We start from the raw sequence: 20,707 nt of genomic DNA, 5'->3' as shown, positions 1-20,707 counted from the left end.
AAAATGTGAGTGTATTATTTCAATAGCCAAAAATATTGTACAGACTCGATGCACAGTGTGTAAGCAGCTTTATTGGGCTGCAATCTAAGAGGGAGAGACCAGTTATGTTGTAATGAAATAACATTTTAAGTATATTATTTTAGAGACAAAAGCCAGAAATATTAGGAGGTGGTTTCTTACCGCTTCATATGCACAATTTACCATTGTCCCTGAGATTTGTTCTTCTCAGTGCAATCCTTTTTTCTCTCTTGTTTTTTCTCTAGTATATTATTGATGTTTTAGATTAATTAAATGGGGTGATAGTCTACCCAATCAAGTCTAGTTAACATTGATAAACCCTTTTTACATTATGTGATAAAAATACAATTGTCATATAATTTATTTTGTATTTTGCAAAACTTTAATAACATTTTTGGGAGAGAAAAGCCAGTGATATTGTACACACTTTCTGCACACTACATAAATAGCTTTAGTATGCCACAGAGGGAACGACCAGGTATACTTTATCATGAAATAAAAAGTAGACTGTATTATTTTAGAGACAAGCAGCTTGATCAGGTTGCAATATTGGAAGGAGAGACAAGGCAGTTTTATCCCAAATAGAAATCAGAGTGTATTATTTCAGAGACAATAGCCATAAATAATATACAGTCATGGGAGAATATTTAGTGTAGTATTTCAGAGATATAATGACCACAAATGTTTTTGAGTGCTGGAGTTCTGGAATAGCCTGCAGATTAGGAGACACAAAGCATGATTTACCCTGCAGCCAACGTTAGAAATGTTGCAACTGAAGACCATATTTGGAAACATTAGGAGGGAAATTTTGTGATTCTAAAAGCTGAAGTTTTTTTACCTTCAGTTTGCAGCCCCCCCCCATACCTGAGCCCGATCTAGATCCATCGATGTGCACAAGAGCAGAAGCACTCTCGGCTCTCCTTCCTCATTGGCTGTCAATCACAGGCAGTGAGGAGGGAGTGGGAGCAGGACCAACCCCGCTCTGTTTGTCTTATGGAGCAGGGGTTTAAAGCAAGCATGAGTTTCCCCATAGCAAGTGGCTTGCTACGGGAGCACTTAACAGGGGGAGGAGCCATGAGTGCCAACGGCAGACTCAAGAAAGGAAGTATTTTGTCTGCTCTGTTCAAAACCATTGCACAGAGCAGGTATGTCATGTTTGTTATTTTTTTTGTTTATTAACTTTAGTATCACTTTATTAGAACTGGAGCAGACAGAATATAGAGCAGCTATGCATAGTAACCAATCAGTTTCTAATTTCAGCTTGTTCAATTAAAGCGTAACTAAAAGGCAAAACTTTTTTTTTTCATTTTGGATAGTGTAAGGGAGGTTGCAGGCAAGGCTAATGTGCCCTAAGGGTAACAATGCAGAACTGTACTTGTAAATGCCTATGTTAAGCAGGGATCTGTGGTCCTGTGAAGATCAACATTAGGCAGTTTTTTCAGACTTCAGGCTCAAGCAACAGCTTACGTGAGAGCCATATCAGGCCACATAAAGAAAAGATATACCTGTGCCCAAATCCCAATAGCTTGTATATGTATCAGGTGCTAAAGGGGTGTGACCACATGATAACAAATTCTGGATAGACCCTCTGAACACTGCTATACACCCTTTCCAGCAAACTATGCAATGAAAAACAGGGATTTTTAGTTCACACGTTTAAGCTGGCCAACTGCATCCAAGTAATCCCTTTTACGGCCAATCCTACACTGCTCTGCCACTGCAAATGCTAAAGTGGACACCATGCCAGCATGGGGCATAAAGAGACACAAGGTGGAGAAGAGCTACTAGGTTTAGATCTGGTCACTGACCTGCATTACAACAGAGTAAATATACATCTGTGCTCAAATCCCTATAGATTGTACATGTATTTAAACTATCAGGTGCTAAAGAGGTGTTGCCACAAATTACCACTACAAATTCTGGTTGGACACTCTGCACACTGCTATACCAGGACACATGCCCTCGAAAAGGAGGGGGTGCTTTGGGGAAGCGGGTCTCTGCCTCCGCAAAGCACCCTGTATACATATTAATGTGGACAAGGGCCTCTTCCTCACAATCTTGGCCAATTGTTGTGGGGGTCTGCTGGTGGGAGGCATAAGGGGGCCCCCAGATCCCACCCCCATGTGAATAAGTATGAGGTACATGGTACCCCTACTCGTTCACCAAAAAATGAAGTGTAGTGTATAAAACACAGGAGGTCGTTTTTGATAAATCCTTTATTTAAAAAAAAAAAAAAAATGCCCCCTGGTGTAGATTCACCGTCAATCACCACTCCATTTTGTTTGCCATCTGTGTCCCATAAGGGAGATATCCCTTCACTTCCTGTCTCATAGCCAAAACAGGAAGTGAGAGGAAATCCTCCAAAAGTGAGGAAATTCTGGGCTGTCACCAGGGTCACCAAAACAAATGTCCCCATTGGAAGATTTCCCCTCTATTACTTTTCTGATGTGAACCCAAAATGTGTGATTTTCTTTTACTTTCTCTTTCAATGACAACTGTAAACAGTACAAATAGAGGGTGAATCTTCTAAAGTGGGCACAGACAGCAATAAAATCTGACAGACATTCTAAGCCCTTTCCTCTCTAACCAAAACTAAAAAAGAATTTTTTTTTTTGCCTTTAGCTAATGTTTATGCTATGAAAATGAAAAGCTAGAGGCTGATTAGTTGTTCTTAGTTAATTACCCTTTTTTGTGTGTGGCTGCATTACTTGCTAGAGCACCGGATGAGCTGGTAATGGTGGCAGGATAGTGAGGTTGCAGGAGCAGCTAAGGGTGGTAAAAATACACTATATACCTCCATTAGAAAATGAATAAATGATTTGTGACATCATACAGTTTGTATCATAAATTAATTTGTGAATGACAAAAGCGCAATCAAGCTCCCCGACCATATATTGTGAATACATTAACACAGAATGCCAAATCATCCATACAATATAGTCATTAAATCCATGTGACTATCAATAAAGTCCAAAAGAATTTTGAATAAAAATGATATATCAGGCATGTTAGTAAGAATAAACGGAAGAAAAAAACAATATGGTTCACTAAAGAGGTACGTAGGATACACACACAGGTTAGCAGTGCTCCCAAAGCACAGAAAAATTAGGAAATGTGTAAATCTAATAAGAAAGGAGATAATTTTTTTTTTTTTAGGTACATTAGTAATAGAAGGAAAAATAGAATGAGATCACTAAAATGAAAACTGGGCACAACGCATACTCTATGTTGAGGGAGATCTGGATGTTGCAAACCATTTAAACAGTTACCGTACTTCTGTTCAGTCTTCTCAGAAATAAATTGCACTAACAATAACAACAAAAAAGGGCAGAGACACATTCCTGGAAACTACAGGCCAGTCAACCTAACATCCATAGTAGGTTAATTATTGGAGGGGATTCTAAGAATTTACTGAAGAAAACAGTATCATTAGTAGTAATCGGCGTGGGTTTACGAAAGGTTGTTCCTGCCAGACCAATCTGCTAACATTGGTTCACGGAAGTAAGCTGTCATCTAGATAGGGGGAAGCTTGTGGATGTGGTGTATCCAGACATGATTGAAAAATTAAATACATCAAGAGGTTGAATAAGGTTCAAGAGGGCAGTTTTTCAATATGAAACCAAAATCAAGAACACAGGGACATGACCTCAAACTAACTGAAGGAAAGTTCAAAACTAATCTTAGAAAGTATCATTTTACTGAAAGGGTAATTGATTCTTGGAATAAACTTCATTCAGAGGTATTGAGACAACCAACAGTAAATGGCTTCAAACATGATTGAGACAAATATAGATCTATACTCAGACAAGTTAACAAAAAATAAAAGCCCAAAAAATCCCAAAAAACAAACAACAAAAAAAAGAAAAAAAAAAGGCAGACTCAATGGACTGCCATCGCTATTTTATGTCACTGTTTCTAAAAGAAGTGTGAATGAAAACACTACTTTTTCTTTCCAGTAATTTCCACTTCTGTGTCCAGTGTTATAAGCAACAAAAGGTCTTACCAGATATATGACCTCTTATCCCTAAGAAGGTCCTAAATTGTCAGATAAGCACAGCTGGATCATGCATTAAAAACAAACAGCTTCTATAGCTGTCAAATTAAATACAATTGCTTAGTCAAATAGAATCACTGGTATCCTGTATATTACACTACAAAAGCCTGGTATACATACCAACAGATAAGGGACCCGCTTATGTCTGATGTCACTTCCGCCTCAACATGTTTCATCACAGGGCAGGGACTTCATCAGGAGATATTGAACTGGTGGGGGAGTTTAAATGCACTTTTGGAATTTACAAATTGGGGGGTGGGGGGGTTACTAGTGCAGAAATTTATCTCTGAATGGTTTCAGGCCAGCAGAGGTAGCGGGAGTTGGTAGTATAGCACTGTTGAGCAGCAACTATCTCTCCCAGTAAAATGTAACACAGTACATTACTATGTATATCCCTGTATAATACTGAATTCAGTACTGTTTAGAACATCTAATCTCCCTAATCAAACACTGTCTGTTCTCCCTATCTACTATCCAACACACACTGTTCTCCCTATCCCGTATCCCATACACACTGACAAAAGGCTGCTGGGATCCCTTTTGAATGGGATAGGGTTGGTGTTTAGGGTAACCCCCATTATTGGCCCTTTTAAGCCACCCGGCCATAGTTCAAAGTTCTCTATATGTATAAGGCCCCTTTCACACTTGGGTGGGGATGGCTTTGGTGGTAAAGCGGCGCTATTTTTAGCCATGTTTTAACCCCCACAAGTGGCCGAGAAAGGGTTAAAAACCACTGAAAAGCTCTATTTTTAGCCAGGTTTTAACCCCCGCTAGTGGCCGAGAAAGGGTTAAAAACCACTGAAAAGCTCTATTTTTAGCCAGGTTTTAACCCCCGCTAGTGGCCGAGAAAGGGTTAAAAACCACTGCAAAGTGCTGCTACAGCAGCGCTATGCCGGCAGTATAGCCACGCTGTCCCATTTATTTCAATGGGCAGGAGCAGTTTATACACTGCTCCTTCACCGCTCCAAAGATGCTGCTAGCAGGACTTTTTTGAGTGTCCTGCCAGCGCACTGCTCCAGTGTGAAAGCCCTCGGGGCTTTCACATTAGAGAGACAGCAGCGGCTGTTTCAGGGCACTTTGCAGGAGCTATTTTTAGCACTGTAGCACCTGAAAAGTGCCCCAGTGTGAAAGGGGTGTTATTGTAATTGGTTGCTATAGGAGCAAACTGCTGCATCGGTTCACTGCGTTCCTGAACAGCAAACCACTTGAGTTTGCCTTGAACTCATGTTCAACTCAAACCCCACAGCTTATCCATAAGGACCCTAATGAACAAATAGCAAAGATAAATATATACATTTACATGTAAAAAAAGTGCACAGTGACGGCATATTGACACCACTCAGCGCCAAAAGAAAACTCTTAAAATGATTTATATTAACTACATAGCACTAAATCTTAGCCACTATGTTAAATAAGATAAATAAAACAAAATATCTTATATGGTGTCAGCAGCTACTATAAAACATATCCAAGTAAAAACAATAGCATTTAAAAAGTCCAACACATCTTATGTCCTTAAAACGCCATAGCAGCGCTCCTGTCAGTCCATCCACATGTGACAAGCTTTTATATGATTCCACATATAATAAAAAAAGGTGAAATTACAGTGATCCTAGTTGTTATCACTCGTGCACCACTTATCCAGAATGTTACCAAGTGAGTAACACTCCCCTTAGCGTATGCACTCACCAGATGTTAATATTTCATACGCCTTAAGGTATTCCTTTGTTGTCACTTTGAAGGCAAGTCATCCACTAATTCTGTTAGGGTGGAGGTATAGATGGCTCCCATGCAGCAGGATCGTGTAGGAAAGTAAAAATGCCACATAATGTAATCCTGCTTTTTAAAATGTTATTGTAGCCAAATACCCCCCATACAGAATATACGTACTAGCTTGTAAAAATAATAGAGCCTGCTGTGTAGGAAGCCGACAGTCTCATACGAACAGTCGCACTGTTTCTTTCTAGTAATTCCCAGCTGACCATGACAAGCAAACATCACTTCCAGTCGTCGTGGAGATCACGCAACTGACGAGTTTCGTCACTTCCGACTTCACCTGAGGGCGTGATCTCACAACGTTACGATCCGGTCTAAAAAAATATAGAATCCATGGTTTACTTCTTATGTGCTGACCGTTCCTCCTCCTATGCACACAACGTACTATAGTTTGACACAGAGGGGGGAAAAGATACAGGCACTGACAGCTGAGAGACTGAATAATACAATATTTTTGTTGTTAAAACAATACAATATGGTCAATGCGAATATCATATATTGTTCAATAAATCTGCATAGACAAATAAATATGTGCATTGCCAAATCAGTAATTTCCAAATACTCAATCAATAACAAGCAGAGAAAACTTTCTAATAAAAGATTAAAAATGTATAAAATAAACCTTTTTGATATATGCCCTAATGGAAAATATTAAAAAAAATGTTTTCCAGTTAACCCAATCATTTGAGATATCAATATCAATTTATATCAAAATTCATGAAATGGAATCAGGCTATCCTATATAAATAATACAGATTTCTATAGTATGAACCTATGTTGTGTCAGGACTCACTTAAGAATCACTGATAAAACAGTTGATTACCAACTCAGTGTGTAACCCTTTGGGTGAGAGGATATCTGTAAGGAATATCCAATGGGTTTCCTGTTTTGAGAGCTCCCTGATAATGTTGGAATCTCTCGAAACTGGTTTTAGGCACTCAATACCCCAAAATGTCAAGCCCGATGGGTCCTGGCTATGTTTCAATTTGAAATGTAGAGAAACATTGTGGTCTTTGAACTCTATTTTTGTATTCTGAATATGTTCAGCTATTCTAACCTTTAAAGATCTCTTTGTGCGTCCTATGTACATAAGCCCACATGGACATTCTAGGGCATATACCACATGCGTGGTATTGCAGGTGATAAATTGCCTAATGTAAAAGTTCTTATTATTGGAGGTGAAAACAAAATTTCCAGATCTTCAAGACCCCTTATGGGGCACTTTCCAATAAATAAATTTAGGAATAGAAAGGAGTACAGCATTGAGGTTTTTTTTATCTAAAAGTAGTACATGCCAATACTCTTTAAAGATGGATTCCACTTCTGAACTGTGAATGAAATCCTGAGGTAAAGCCCCACTCCTGACTATTATTCTGTCTAATCGGTGCTGTTTCCCTTAGACAATCCTCTATGGGTATTGTAAGTACCTCCTCTACTATGTTGTCTAAAAACTTCAAATTATATCCCTTATGCTCCGTACACACGATCTGAACCTTTGATGGTTTTCCCGTTGGAATTCCGATGGGAATTCCGCTCAAACTGTCTTGTCTACACATGGTCGCACCAAATTTCGACCGCCAAGAACACGGTGACATACGACGGGACTAGAAAAAGAAAGTTCAATACCTAGTAGTCAATAGCTTCCATCTCGTAGTTGAATCTGAGCATGCGTGAAAATTGAGAACATCAAATTTTTCCTGGCGGGAATTCGGCCAGCTAAATTCCGATGGAGCATACACGCGGTCGCATTTTCTGATGAAAAGCTCTCATCAGTCTTTTGCTGGCCAAAATTCTGATCATGTGTGTACAGTCTGAGAGCAGTTTCTTTTCACTCTCATGATCTGACCCTTGGGAATGTTTTTTAACTGTTGCGATTTGTTGGCTTAAAAAAAACTTTTGTCTCTAAACTATCGTTCTGACGGTATATATTAACATCTAAAAAATGAATTTCCTCTCTACTTCACTGGGTTGTTAACTTAATATTGTTGTTATTCGCATTTAATTTCTGGAAAAACTGTTGGGGAGATTCTGTAGATACTGCCCATATGAAAAACAAGTCATCAATGTATTGCTTGTAAAAGATTAATTCTTCTCTTTTTACACTGAAAATTACTTTATCCTCCCACTCTCCCATGAAAAGGTTTGCAATACTGGGTGTGCCTATAGCGACTCCTCTCTGCAGGGAGAAAACATTATTACCGTACCAGAAATAATTGTGGGCTAAGCAGAATTCCAGAACATTTCTCAAAAAAACTTTTTTTTATTATGTGGAAGATCATCTCTCTGATTTAAGGCTAAATTTGGGGCCAAGAGTGCAACTTCATGCAGTATTCACAATAATACAGCATGAAGATGCACTCTTGGCCCTGAATTGGGTCTTAAGTCAGAGAGATTATCACGATCACTGTAACGAGAGCTTCAGCCACTTAAAGAAGTAATTTCACCTTTGTTTTCTTATATGTGGAATCATATAAAAGCTTGTCACGTGAATGGACTGACATGGGCGCTGCTATGGCATTTTAAGGACATAAGATGCTTTGGACTTTTTATATACATTTACATACTCACCTAAGCCCTTAGCAGTCAAGTGTTAAAAGACTTAAAAGAAAATCCTACTTTGTCTAAAATTGAAATATGTATAATTGGTATACAATCCATTTTATAATTTATAAGGTTGTAAAGTTTCCTTTCCTTTTACAGATTCTGTGACTTTAATAAAATGCAAATAAATTCAAAATGTCTCCTCATTGGGACATCGCTACCTAGAGGAGTATTGTACAGTGCTAATGTCCTGAACACCCTCATAAACTCATCTTCTTCTTATGTAATTGGCTCATTGCTTTCTCATAAGTCTGCACTAAGCTACAAACACAGTTACAGCAAACAGATTTACATGTTGGGTGATATCCTCTTTAAAGCCACATGCACACTGAGCCCTTGTGCTTCCAATCCTGGCAATTTAGTCCACCAGGGAGGCATAGATACCAATTGTCCCTGAACTCATAGGGCCTTAAACGCAAGTACCATTTGGTACAGCATTCAGCCCCATCCATCTGCAACTTATTTCAGCCCGCCATAGACTTTGACAAGCAGTAGGTGGCGGGGCTGGATGCTACACCTGTGCCTCCCAAGGTACAATAAAATGCTGGGATTGGACCCACATGGGATAAACACCCAGTGTGTACATGGACTAGGGTTCATCCATTTTTTACGGCAATTCAGACATTGCAGCTAGTCTTTTTATAGTTTGGTTCTTGTAACAGTAGAGTTCATTAGGACCCTCTTATTCACAAATCAGTTTGATAAAGAACATAGTAATACCATCCATAGTGTCAGAATACTTGTATCCTAGGCATACGTACCTGAAAGCATAGGACCCTAAATGTGAGAAACACTTGGTACAGCATTCAGCCCTGTCCAGCCTTAGCATATTTCAACATTTCAAAGACTTCAGACTTTGACAGACTGCAGGCAACAGGGCTGGACACTGCACCTGTGCCTCCCATGTTTACTAAAATGCAAGGATTGGACACACATAGGCTAAATGCCTAGAATGCATGTGGCCTAAGGGTCATTCACGTCTAAAGGCAGCTTATCTTTTTATAGTTCTGAGGTTGTAATAGATGTTTATGTAAAGACCTCATATACAAATCAGTTTTAAAAAGGAAATAATGAAACTAACCACATTGTCCTTGGAATAGCGAAATATATCAATGTATAGTATATATATATAAAAAGTTTGTGTGTATTTAATTTACCTAGAGAGGATAGTTTTCTTCTCTACAAAACAAACGTTACACTTAAGCCTGATGTGTTAGGCTGTGTGATTGTATCAGGTTTGTGCTGTTGGCAACTACGATAGCAAAGTCTTCTTTCACTTAGTTCGAATAATGTGCAGATATCAGCACCCATTGCACTGCCACTGGTTTGCTGGGTCACATAACCTGGGGCCAGGGCACTCTGGGATTGTAGCTGAGAGTTAAGTATATTGTTAGTTACATACATTGTTATTCATTTAAAATGATGCTAATGCAATTCTATGACCTTGCATGGACACAGAACAGTCACAGCTGAGTTTTACTAAACACTGACCACCAGAATGATAATCTTGGAGCTGGAGAGTATTCAGGTGATTATTATTGTTCTCTCCTGACTAAACAGAGATAAGCCCATGTCAAGTATATCCTCTATGGAGAGTTGTCCTAAGGTGCACTGTCTATTGGATGTGCATATTTGCAAATTCCTGACCACATTCCCATGCATCATGTAAACCTATAGACAAGTGTTATCTCCATGTAATTACAGTAACTATTTATTCATCACTTTATCATTATAACATAAGACAAGAATGAAGCAAAAGCTAGACTCCCTCACCCTTAATATTTTGGTGCCACGTGACCAGGATTCACCACAAATTAATCCCGTAATAAAAAACATTTCAGTAAAGTCTCGGTGATGTATGTCACAGAAGTGGAAGCACTTGGCTTGTTCATTTTATGAAATGAGCAATGTTCCAATCTTTTTGTAACCTTCGCTGTTGGGAAGGAAACACCACAGACAATGGCTTGTAAAATGTCAGTGCCCACTTTGGTGCCCTGCACTTTATTTTGGAGCCGGTGACAGCTGTTATCAAATATAGTTTCGTCCATAGTTGTAGTGGTAATGCTGGTGCTAACAGAAATTATCCTTTTTCAAGAAGATATGAAAATTGAAAAAAAAAAAGATCTGAGTCACTCAGAAATGAAAGGGTTTGACTTATTTTTAGCTGGTAGATAGACATGTTGATTATCAGTAGTAACAAGTGCATTAGTATTAACAGAAGTACAATTTATTCTGCTTAACATTGTCATTTTATTTTCATCATGAGTCAGCCTGATGTCCTTTGCTTGCTTCCTAGGTTTTCTACCAAGTACTGGATGTCTCAGACCTGTACTGTCTGTGGGAAAGGAATGCTGTTTGGACTGAAATGTAAAAACTGCAAGTACGTTGTCCAATTTCAATCAAGTCTGAAATATCTGTTCAACATAAACCTCTTACAATGGAAATGGTACACCAGATTTGACAAACATGCTGTTGAATGACATTATTTGCTCAATTGCCCATGTGATGACATCACTTGGTATAGGTGAAATGAGTGTTTAAGAATAAACCTTCCAGTGTACATTACAGTATATATTATATGTTGTACGTACAGTAGGTGCCGCCGGTATTGTGTTTCCAGTGCGATCCTGTCACGCTGGTTCCCGGCGACAGGCTTCTCTAACCAATGTAATGTGTAGGGTACCTCTGCATCAACTGGTTAAATAAAGAAATGAAAAGACCGCAGCGTGCACTGAAAAGGGTTACTCCTACCCAAAATGACTATCTGTATATGGTAGTGCCACGCAGTTTATAGAGAAAAAGAGGAGAAGGGAGAGAAGTAGATGATACTTCTCTCCCTTCTCCTTTTTTTCTCTATACACTGTGCGGCACTACCATATACAGATAGGCTTCTCTAACCAGCGCGATCCCGCCGCGCTGGTTCTCGCACTGGCTGCAATAGGAAAATGTCATTTTCCTATAGTAGCGAGCGAGCGAGAGACGATAATGTCACCTCACTAATGAAGCCTGCATGCCTTCGGGGGCATTCCAGGCCCTTAGGTCCAGTAGGAATTTTAAGGGGAATCCCCTACGCCGAAAAAAACGGTGTGGGGTCCCCCCAAAATCCATACCAGACCCCTATCCGAGCACGCTGCCCGGCTGGTCAGGAAAGGGGGTGGGGACGAGCGAGCACCCCCCTCCTGAGCCGTACCAGGCCATGTGCCCTCCACATGGGGGGGTGGGTGCTCTGGGGGAAGGGGGGCACCCCCCTCACAGGGTGTCAATCTCGCCGATAAAAGCGGCGAGATTGACACAATATCACGGTCACCTACAGTATCTAAAATGCACGCACATTTCCCTGATTTGTATCCCTTTGTAGCCCCTTTTACGTACAGAATAATACCTGTTGATGTGCCAGAAGTGCAACTAAACCTGGACAAGTATTTTTTTTTTATTCAGCCAGCAGGGCAATAAATGAGGTGAATGGAAGAATCCCCCTCACCGGGACATTGTATTCTTATAGTGGGACTTGCTGCTGTCAGAATACAATTATCAACAGCTGCAGTCACTGATTAACATACATTTTCCTACTTGTTTGTTCAACAGAAGTTGATCAAACGATCGCCTGTCGAACAGGAATGTCCATACACTAGTTGAAATTTGTATAATCCCTGCTGAACCAGTTGAATTTTGATCTGTCTATGGCCGGCTTTAGGCCTGTTTTCAGACAACACACAACTGAGTAATATCAGTGGTATCAACCCTGACAAGTTTTCTTTCGTTAAACTGATCAGACCCATTACCTATCCTATTGTCCTCAACATAGAGATTAATGATTCTGTAGTCCAAGATACAAATGTGAAGGGCTGTTTTCTTGCTTTAATATAACAAGTGTGCACAAAACAAAGGACAAGATTAACAAGTATTTTTTGTAATTTTTGAACAGATATAAAAAAAATAAAACACTTTCACTTATATATTTAACTGACCAAATGGGATGTTCATTGCTAAGGTTTACATATACTTTAAAGAAAACTTCTGGGGGTGTAAATTAGGAGGTTGCCATTGTCAACCTTTTTCTGTTCTCTTATGTTTATTGTTTGCATGTCTCTAGCTCCAATGCTTTGCGGGCCCACCAGCTTTTGCATGTACTAAGTTATTGAGTTGGGACAAGTATCAGTCAAGGGGCAAGTCAGAAAAATGTTAAAAGTCCTTATTTGCACACTTGTTCTGAGCTAATGATGCAGTATTTAAACAAGAGGTCAGCATGACTGACAAGGAACTAGCATTTGCAGCAACAACAGTCTCTATGTCTTCCTTTTAAAGCAGGAGTCGGCAAACGGTCAGTCGCAATCTACCAGTCGATCACCAACAGGTGACTGGTTGATTGTGACTTCGGCTTGCTGCCATTTGCAGAATGAGGAGCGTCGTTGAGAAGCAGTCAGAGTGGGACTGTTTTTTTTAATAGTAGTGACTGTGGCCAGCTCCATCTTCGCACTTCAGATCCGGAGGATTTGGCTGCAGAATGACCGGGCCATTTTTTTTGTTCGGCACTGCGTGGTTTTAACTGACAGTTGCGCGGTCATGCGACATTGTACCCAAACAAAATTGATGTCCTTTTTTTCGCACAAATAGAGCTTTTTTTTGGTGGTATTTGATAATCTCTGCGATTTTTATTTTTTGCGCTATAAACAAAAAAAGGCATAATTTTTTAAAAAACTTTTCTTTTTGACGCTGTAATAAATATCCCCCAAATTTATATAAAAAAACATTTTTTTTCCTCAGTTTAGGCCGATATGTATTCTTCTACATTTTTTTGGTAAAAAAAAGTCACAATAAGTGTATATTCATTGGTTTGCGCAAAATTTATAGCGTCTACAAAATAGGGGATAGTTTTATGGCATTTTGATTTATTTTATTTTTTTATTAGTAATTGAGGCGATCTGTGATTTTTATAGTGACTGCGACATTATGGTAGACACAGCGGACATTTTTGACACTATTTTGGCACCATTGTCATTTTTACAGCGATCAGTGTGATAAAAATGCATTGCTTACTGTGTAAATGACACTGGCAGTGAAAGGGTTAACCACTACGGGGGAGTGAAGGGGTTAAGTGTGTCCTAGGGAGTGATTTTACTGTGAGGGCGTGCGCGTGCCACCGGCAGCCAGCACACACCGCCATGGCGGGAGATTGAAAGGGACGTATAGATACGCCCATTTGCCCAGCCGGGCCATTCTGCCAACGTAAATGTACATGTAGAAAACCCCCGAAAGAGCTGCTTTTAATTATTGGTTCAATCTGTCGTTCTGCCTCTCAACCCCAGTAAACCCTCTCAGCCCCTCTGACACACCTAGCTTAATGATGGATAGAATAACCTGATAATAATACACAACACAGTGCTGTATTTTTATGTTTACTTTATATAAAATAAAATTTAGCTTAAAATCAGTCAGCTAAGATCTGTATAAGTATCCAGGTCTTGGTTGAAGCGGTTTAAAGGAAAACAGTCCATAACACTATGCAACCATAAACAAGAAAATAAATGACAATATGCACAGATTCAATAGCCTACTAAAACAAGCTTTTCATAAGTGTGAAATGCTATGAATAAATGGAAACCCCAGACCGGCCTATGATGTCTCTATTACACACAATGAAGTAATTTCAATACCCACGGTTTGTCTCCTTTAAGAGCCACAGCAACAGTGTTCGATGAGCAAAGCTTTGCATTTGTTATTTTCACCGGCAATGTAGGAACTCTGTGAACAAGAATCCCTCAATATAATAAGGCGATGAGAGGAATGTGGAATGGCTGATGCAATGATAGTAGTAGTAGTATTCCTCTGTGTGATCCAGCTAACAGGTGCATGTGCACTTTATTTAGATGTGGTGTCTTATGAAAAGCAATAAAGTTTCCTGGGCACGGCCCTCTCACCAAATCCTGCGTGCAATCAGTGGTCCTCAGACATGCAATCGATCGTCTCTCCTGGATGCAGGTGTGTCGCAGTGGCGTTCAGTCTCTGAGCTGCTGCAACGGCCTCTCCTATGACATACCACACTGCTGCTGGGCGTCCTTCTCCAGCTTTGTCAATCTGTTTCTCTGGGCTGGAGTTGTAGATGGTGTGTCCCTTTGGTAGGCCCGCGATCCTCCTCCACAGCAGCCGAAGAGTAGCTCTCCTCATGGAGTCCAGGAACGAAGAGTGCTTCCAGGTCTAGTTCCTGTGACCTTACCCCCTCTCCCACCAACTTCCTGCTACTCGCAATGCAGCCTGGGATTTGTAGTCCTGTTACATACTTCAGTCAATCAGGCTGCATTGCGCTGGACTTTCTATTCCACAGTGCTTTGCTGTCGCCTGATGATTGGCTCAGTCTCTCCTAATAGGGAGGTTCCTACACTGCAGCCTTGAGTGTCTCTGTGAAGAGAAGAAGGGGGGTTGAAAAAGCCCACGCTGTTGTTAGCAGACAGTTCTCGCCTTACTGATTAGATCAGCCTGAGGAAATGCCTGCTACATACATGTGGCGGTCGGCAAGCGGATAAACTGCACTCTGCCTCTTTGTATCCTGCTGCAATAAGACCGTAGGAAGGGGACAGAGAAATAGAAAAATCCCAGTTTGTGGTGTGCTGACAATGAGCTCCTCTTGTCTATTATCTTCTAATTTATTTAGGTCAGTGCATTTCACACAATCTGAACTGCAGTGCACCGATGTGATCAGAGACATAACACCAGCTTTAACAGAAAGCAACTGTCATAGAAGGCTTAGGAAAGTTAAAGCTGATTTGCACTCCCTTTAGCTGCAGTGGCCATGGGTGTACATATATGCCTTGGCCACAGGAGTTATAATTTGCCCTGTCATGCTTGGCGGGTGTATCACCCACCAAGCACGACACATTCAAGTGAATGGGGCTGCTTTGCAAGCACCCTACAACCCTGTGCAGTACAGAGACCAAGGGGTTAAAGCAGGTGGTGATGAGGCATTGTATTGGCAATTAGTGAGGAGGTGACATTGGGCAATACAGTGCCTGGTGATCTTTGACTTCTCCCATTTTGTTCAGGTAGATCTTCACCTTTCTAAGGTTTCCTACCCCTGTTTTAAAGTATAGCTTACCAGTCCTTAGATGCGGTGGCTGCAATTGTTTAATTTACATTTTCTTTCCAGAAAAGTCCTTGTCAATACCTGTGAGCCTAAAATGAATTAAAATGTACCTTCTCTTTATTGTTTAACCACTTCTCTTACACCTCTGACTCGAGGCCCCTGGTAGTGTGAACAGAAGGAGTGCAGCGTGGCACGAGTGCCTGTAGGTCTTGCCAGTAGCAGAGCAGGTATCCACGCCAGGCAGGAGAGGTCATCAGTAGATTTCAGTGCGGCAGACGGGCTGGTAGGCAGCTGAAGTATGGCAGACTGGAGCAGGCTGGTACTGGCAACAGAAGGCAGGTAAGGCATGTGTTGGTAGCAGACTGTAGAACCGCAGACACAGCAGGATGTGACAGGAAGCAGGGTCAAGCAAGCCGGTTCATATACTGGCAGGACAGATCAGGTACAGAGGAGCAGGCAATAGCATGGTCAGGGTACAAGCCGGGTCAGGAGCCAATTAGTGTAATAGAAGCCAATGGAGCAGACATAAGTGGAGGACAAGTTTGGGTCTGTGCAGAGTTCAGAAAGTGGTCAGACAAGCTGGGTCAGCAACTGGGATCAGGATACAGGATCACAGGATGCAGGGAAAGCTGAAAGACAAAGCAGCACTGATCCTGAGCACTGATTTTAAATAGCCTGTTTGGCGCCAACATCTGCCACAGGTGCACATGTGCGCTTTCGCGCATGAGAATGTGCTAAGGCTCATGCTCAAATTGCTTAGCCGGTGCCCAATTCTTGTGAGCATGAAAAGGAACATGTTTTAGCTTGTGCACAGAAGGTCTTTCCTCACACAATCACCATTACCCAATTTGGCACTCTCTGTGGAGGAGAGGGCCTGTAGGAGGAGGGAGAGATTGTGCCTGTATTGTGGCCCAGGAAATGCTTGCACCTGAGGTCCTGTAGGGGACAGACTGTAGGTAGCGTTGTTATGTCCCAAGTTAAGTCTTTTGTTCCAGTTACCCTTTCTTGGTCTGAGACATCCATCAAGACAGAGTCTAATGGACTCAGGAGCTGCAGGCCTGTTCATAGATAGTGCCTTTGTGTCTAAGCACTTGATTCCGCTGCAGCTTTGTGCCACTTCACTTGCCATTGAGGTTATTGATGGGAGACCTCTACAGCCTGCCCATGTCACTTATGAGACTACACCGTTGTCCATGACCGTAGGGGCTCATCACCATGAGATAATTAATTTTCAAGTTATTTCCTCACCCCATTACTGGTTGGTTATTGGTTATCCTTGGTTACAGAGGCACAACCCCTCTTTTGATTGGCTTTGGGCTGAGGTTCTTTTTTAGTTGACACATTGCAGTAAGACATGTTTTCGGAAAGTGGCCAGAGTCTTGTGCACCTCTTCAATTACCCCCCTGCCAGAGGAGTACTGCGAATCTGGGGCTGTCTTTGACAAAGTTCAAGCTGGTAGTTTGCCTCCACGCTGGTCGTTCGATTGCGCAATTGACCTTCAATCTGGTGCCATGCATCCTCGTGACCGGGATTACCATTTGTTGGTCTCAGAGGATAAAGCCAAGGAGGACTATGTTGCCGACACACTTTCTCAAGGGTTCATCTGCAAATCCTTATCTCCTGCTAGTTCTGGCTTCTTCTTTGTGAAAAAGAAGAGTGGAGAACTGAGACCTTGTATGAATTATAGGGGTCTCAATCGCATCATGAATAAGAACGCGTATCCAATTCCGTTGCTAACAAAATTGTTTGACCATCTCAAGTGAGCAATGGTTTTCACAAAGCTCGATCTGAGAGGGGCATACAATCTATGAAGATCAAGGAGGACGACAAATGGAAAACTGTGTTTAATACTAGGACAGGACATTACGAATACCTTGTAATGCTGTTTGGTCTTTGCAAAGCTCCTGCAGGTTTTCAGGAATTCATCAACGATGTCCTCTGAGATATGTTGCAGCAATGTGTAGTGGTTTATCTCAACAACATTCTCATATATTCTAATTCCCTAGAGAGCCACCACATAGATGTCTCCCATGTGCTACAGAGGCTGAGACATAATATCCTGTAATGCAAGTTGGAAAAGTGTGAGTTCCATCGTGAACAGGTTACATTTCTGAGTTATGTCATTTCTACTGCTCGTTTTTCGATAAACCCAGAGAAACTACAGTATCTGCAGTTCTACGGTGGCCTCAACTCATAGGTCTATGTCCACTACAATGTTTTCTTGGCTTTGCCAATTATTACTGGAACTTTATCTGTAACTTCTCTTCTCTGGTCAAACCCCTGACTGATATGACCAGAAAGGACGGTAACTCACAGAATTGGTCTCCAGAGTCCATTAAGGCCTTTGAGAGTCTCAAGGCTGTCTTTGTTTCAGCTCCTGTGTTGGCACATCCTGATCCCACGTTACCCTTCATTCTTGAGGTTGATGCATCTGAGACTGGAGTTGGTGCCCTTCTGTTTCAACATCCTACCTCTTAGAGCGCTATTCATCCTTGTGGCTACGTTTCCAAGAAATTGTCTCCTGCGGAAAGCAATTAAGAGATTGGGGCAGAGAGCTGTTAGCGATCATTTTAGCTCTTAAAGAATGGAGGCATCTCCTTGAAGGTCCCACTGTGCCGGTTCTCATTTTGGCTGACCACAAGAATCTCAGTCTTGTCTGAGTCAAAACATTTATCTCCCAGAAGGGCCGCAATGGACTCTTTCTGTCAAGCTTCGATTACATAGTTTCGTTCTTACCTGGTACCAAGAATGTAAGGGCTGATGCATTGTCGCAACAGTTTTCCTCTGCTACCATGATGGAGTCGGTTCCTATACCTGTGATACCTCCCAATCGTATTCTAGCCACTGTTCGTACCGGTCTCACTTCACCCTTGGGTGACAGAATTCTTGCTGCTCAGATCCACTCTCCTCCCGGGAATCCTTTGACCGCTGCTTTGTCCTTGAGAGTCTCCGCACTGCTTTGCTCCAGACTTGCCATTCTCCCAAGGCCACCCGGGGAAGAATCAACTAATTTGGGCCATTTCCAAACAATTCTGGTGGCTTAGTCTCTGCGCTGATGTAGCCACCTTCATAGTCACTTGTTCCGAGTGTGCTTAGTGTAAGACACGACGACACCTTCCAGTGGGTCTCCTACAACCCATACCCAATGGAGAGAGGCCTTGGACTCACCTATCTATGGATGTTATTGTGTAGTTACACAACTTCCAGGGCAACATAGTTATTCTTATGGTGCTTGACCGGTTCTCGAAAATGTCACATTGTATTCCACTTAAGTTGCCCACATCCAAAGAACTGGCATTCATTTTTGTTCAGGAGATCTTTTGATTTATATGGGGTACCCAAGGTTATCATCTCTGAAATGGGTACACAGTTTGTCTCCAGATTTTGGCAAGCCTTTTGTGCACAGTTGGGAATTCAGCTTTCCTTCTCCTCTGCGTATCACCCACGGTCCAATGGGGCCGCAGAATGAGCCAACCAAGGCTTGGAGCAGTTTCTACGCTGCTATATATCTGACCACCATAACAACTGGTCAGACCTCTTACCTTGGGCAAAGTTTGCTCACAATAGTGCCGTCGATACTGCTTCCCCATTGCCTCAGTTTTTGGTGAATTATGGTTACCATCCATCCATGTTGCCTGACACATTTCCTCATTTCCTCCTTAAAGAATTCCTGCATTAGAGGAGCATCACCGTGGTCTTCGTTCCACTTGGGTACAGGTCCAAGAGTCCTTGCAACATGCCAGTGATAGGTACAGACAGCATGCTGACCGCAGACACCTACCTGTGCCTTCCTACCAGGTTTGGAAGAGGGTCTGGCTGTCAACTTGCAACTTTCGACTCCGTGTTTCCTCACTGAAACTGGCACCCCGGTTTATTGGGCCTTTACGTATTGTTCATAAGATCAACCCAGTGGCTTACGTATTAGACCTTCTTTCTAATACGCATATTTTTAATGCAACCGCTTCACCACCTCAGGGTCACATTCTCGCTCGGTTCAGGTTGAGAACCATGAGGAGTATGAGATACAATCAATCATTGAATTCCGTAGGTTCCGTGGACGCATACAGTACCTGGTTCATTTAAAAGGAGCGCTCTTTTGTATCATCTTCGAATGTACATGTTCCCGTCCTCCTCTGTGCTTTCTATAGATGTTTTCCCCTGAAACCTGGTGGCCCTCCGAGGGGGAGGGGTCGTTGAGGAAGAAGTACTGTCAGGGCTGGGCTCAGCCCTCCCTTCTCAGTGCTCAGCTGTCGGGTAATTGCCAGCACTCATTGTTCCACAGTGCCTCACCTGGTAGTCATTTCCTGCTTGTCAGCCAGCCCCTTCTGGCTATTTAAACTGTCTGGTACATTTCTCCCATGCTTTGGCCTTGGTCAAAATATCTGTCGATTCTCTGCTGTGTTGCTGTTAAAGACTTGCCTGCTTGGTGTCCCTTCTGGTTCCTGATCCTGTCTGCTGTTTCAGACTTGCCTGCCTGTTTCTGCTGGCTTCCTGATTTACTGGCTTGCACTGACTACCCACTTTGATTACTGAACCCTGGCTATGTTTTGACTATGTTTACTGTTTGTACCATTTTTACCACTATATTAAAAGGTGTGATTTTTTACTGCATTTTCTTTCTCCATCTCATGGTTCCTGTTGGTTGAGTTCTGCAGTCAGTGGAACTGAAATGTGGGCTCCTGTTACAGAGCAGTGTCTGCTCACTCTAGCCCAAGGGACGTTGAGCGGGCTGTGCTGTGGCTGGACCTTAGGAAGGAATGCTGTATACACTAAAGTCAAAGATAGCACAGGTGTCCAGAAAGCCATGAGCACAAGTGTGTAAAAGAAAGTGATTATGACTGTTTTAGGTATGATATTATATGTTATAGACAATGGGCCTGTGGCCTGCTCACCAACTCCTCAAGAAACAGCAGAAACTGGTGATGAAAAGGGGTCCCCCACAAAAACAGGTTTTGAAAGTGTCCATGGTAGTGGTGACTTGCTTGACAGCTCAGTTGGTGTGGAGAATCAGCAGGACTTCAGTTTGCAAGTGAAACAGCAGGTATGAAAACTGCAACGATCTCATAGCAATTGCATCAGTCAGTGAAGTGCACAAGACCGCTCAGCCCCGACAGCTTAGACATTTATCAAGGTCTGCTCCCACCAACAGGTCTGAACTGCTCAACTCCCATGGCACCAGG

General features: G+C 41.9%; 1 protein-coding gene across 3 annotated transcripts in view; it reads left to right on the top strand.

Moving 5' to 3' along the window:
• Positions 1–20,707, top strand: part of KSR2 (kinase suppressor of ras 2) — a 683,331-nt gene that overhangs the window by 442,302 nt on the left and 220,322 nt on the right. For all 3 annotated transcript variants that reach the window (XM_077462057.1, XM_077462058.1, XM_077462059.1), the window contains one exon: positions 10,746–10,829. In XM_077462057.1, coding sequence (XP_077318183.1) covers positions 10,746–10,829 — 84 coding nt within the window. The remainder of the gene's footprint in view (positions 1–10,745; positions 10,830–20,707) is intronic.

Source organism: Lithobates pipiens, unplaced genomic scaffold (genome assembly GCF_037356315.1).
Source record: "Lithobates pipiens isolate NorthernLeopardFrog02 unplaced genomic scaffold, aLitPip1_a1.2 Scaffold_3, whole genome shotgun sequence".
Classification (NCBI taxonomy): domain Eukaryota; kingdom Metazoa; phylum Chordata; class Amphibia; order Anura; family Ranidae; genus Lithobates; species Lithobates pipiens.
Note: the sequence above shows the minus strand (reverse complement) of the source record. Positions and strands in the feature narration are given on the sequence as shown.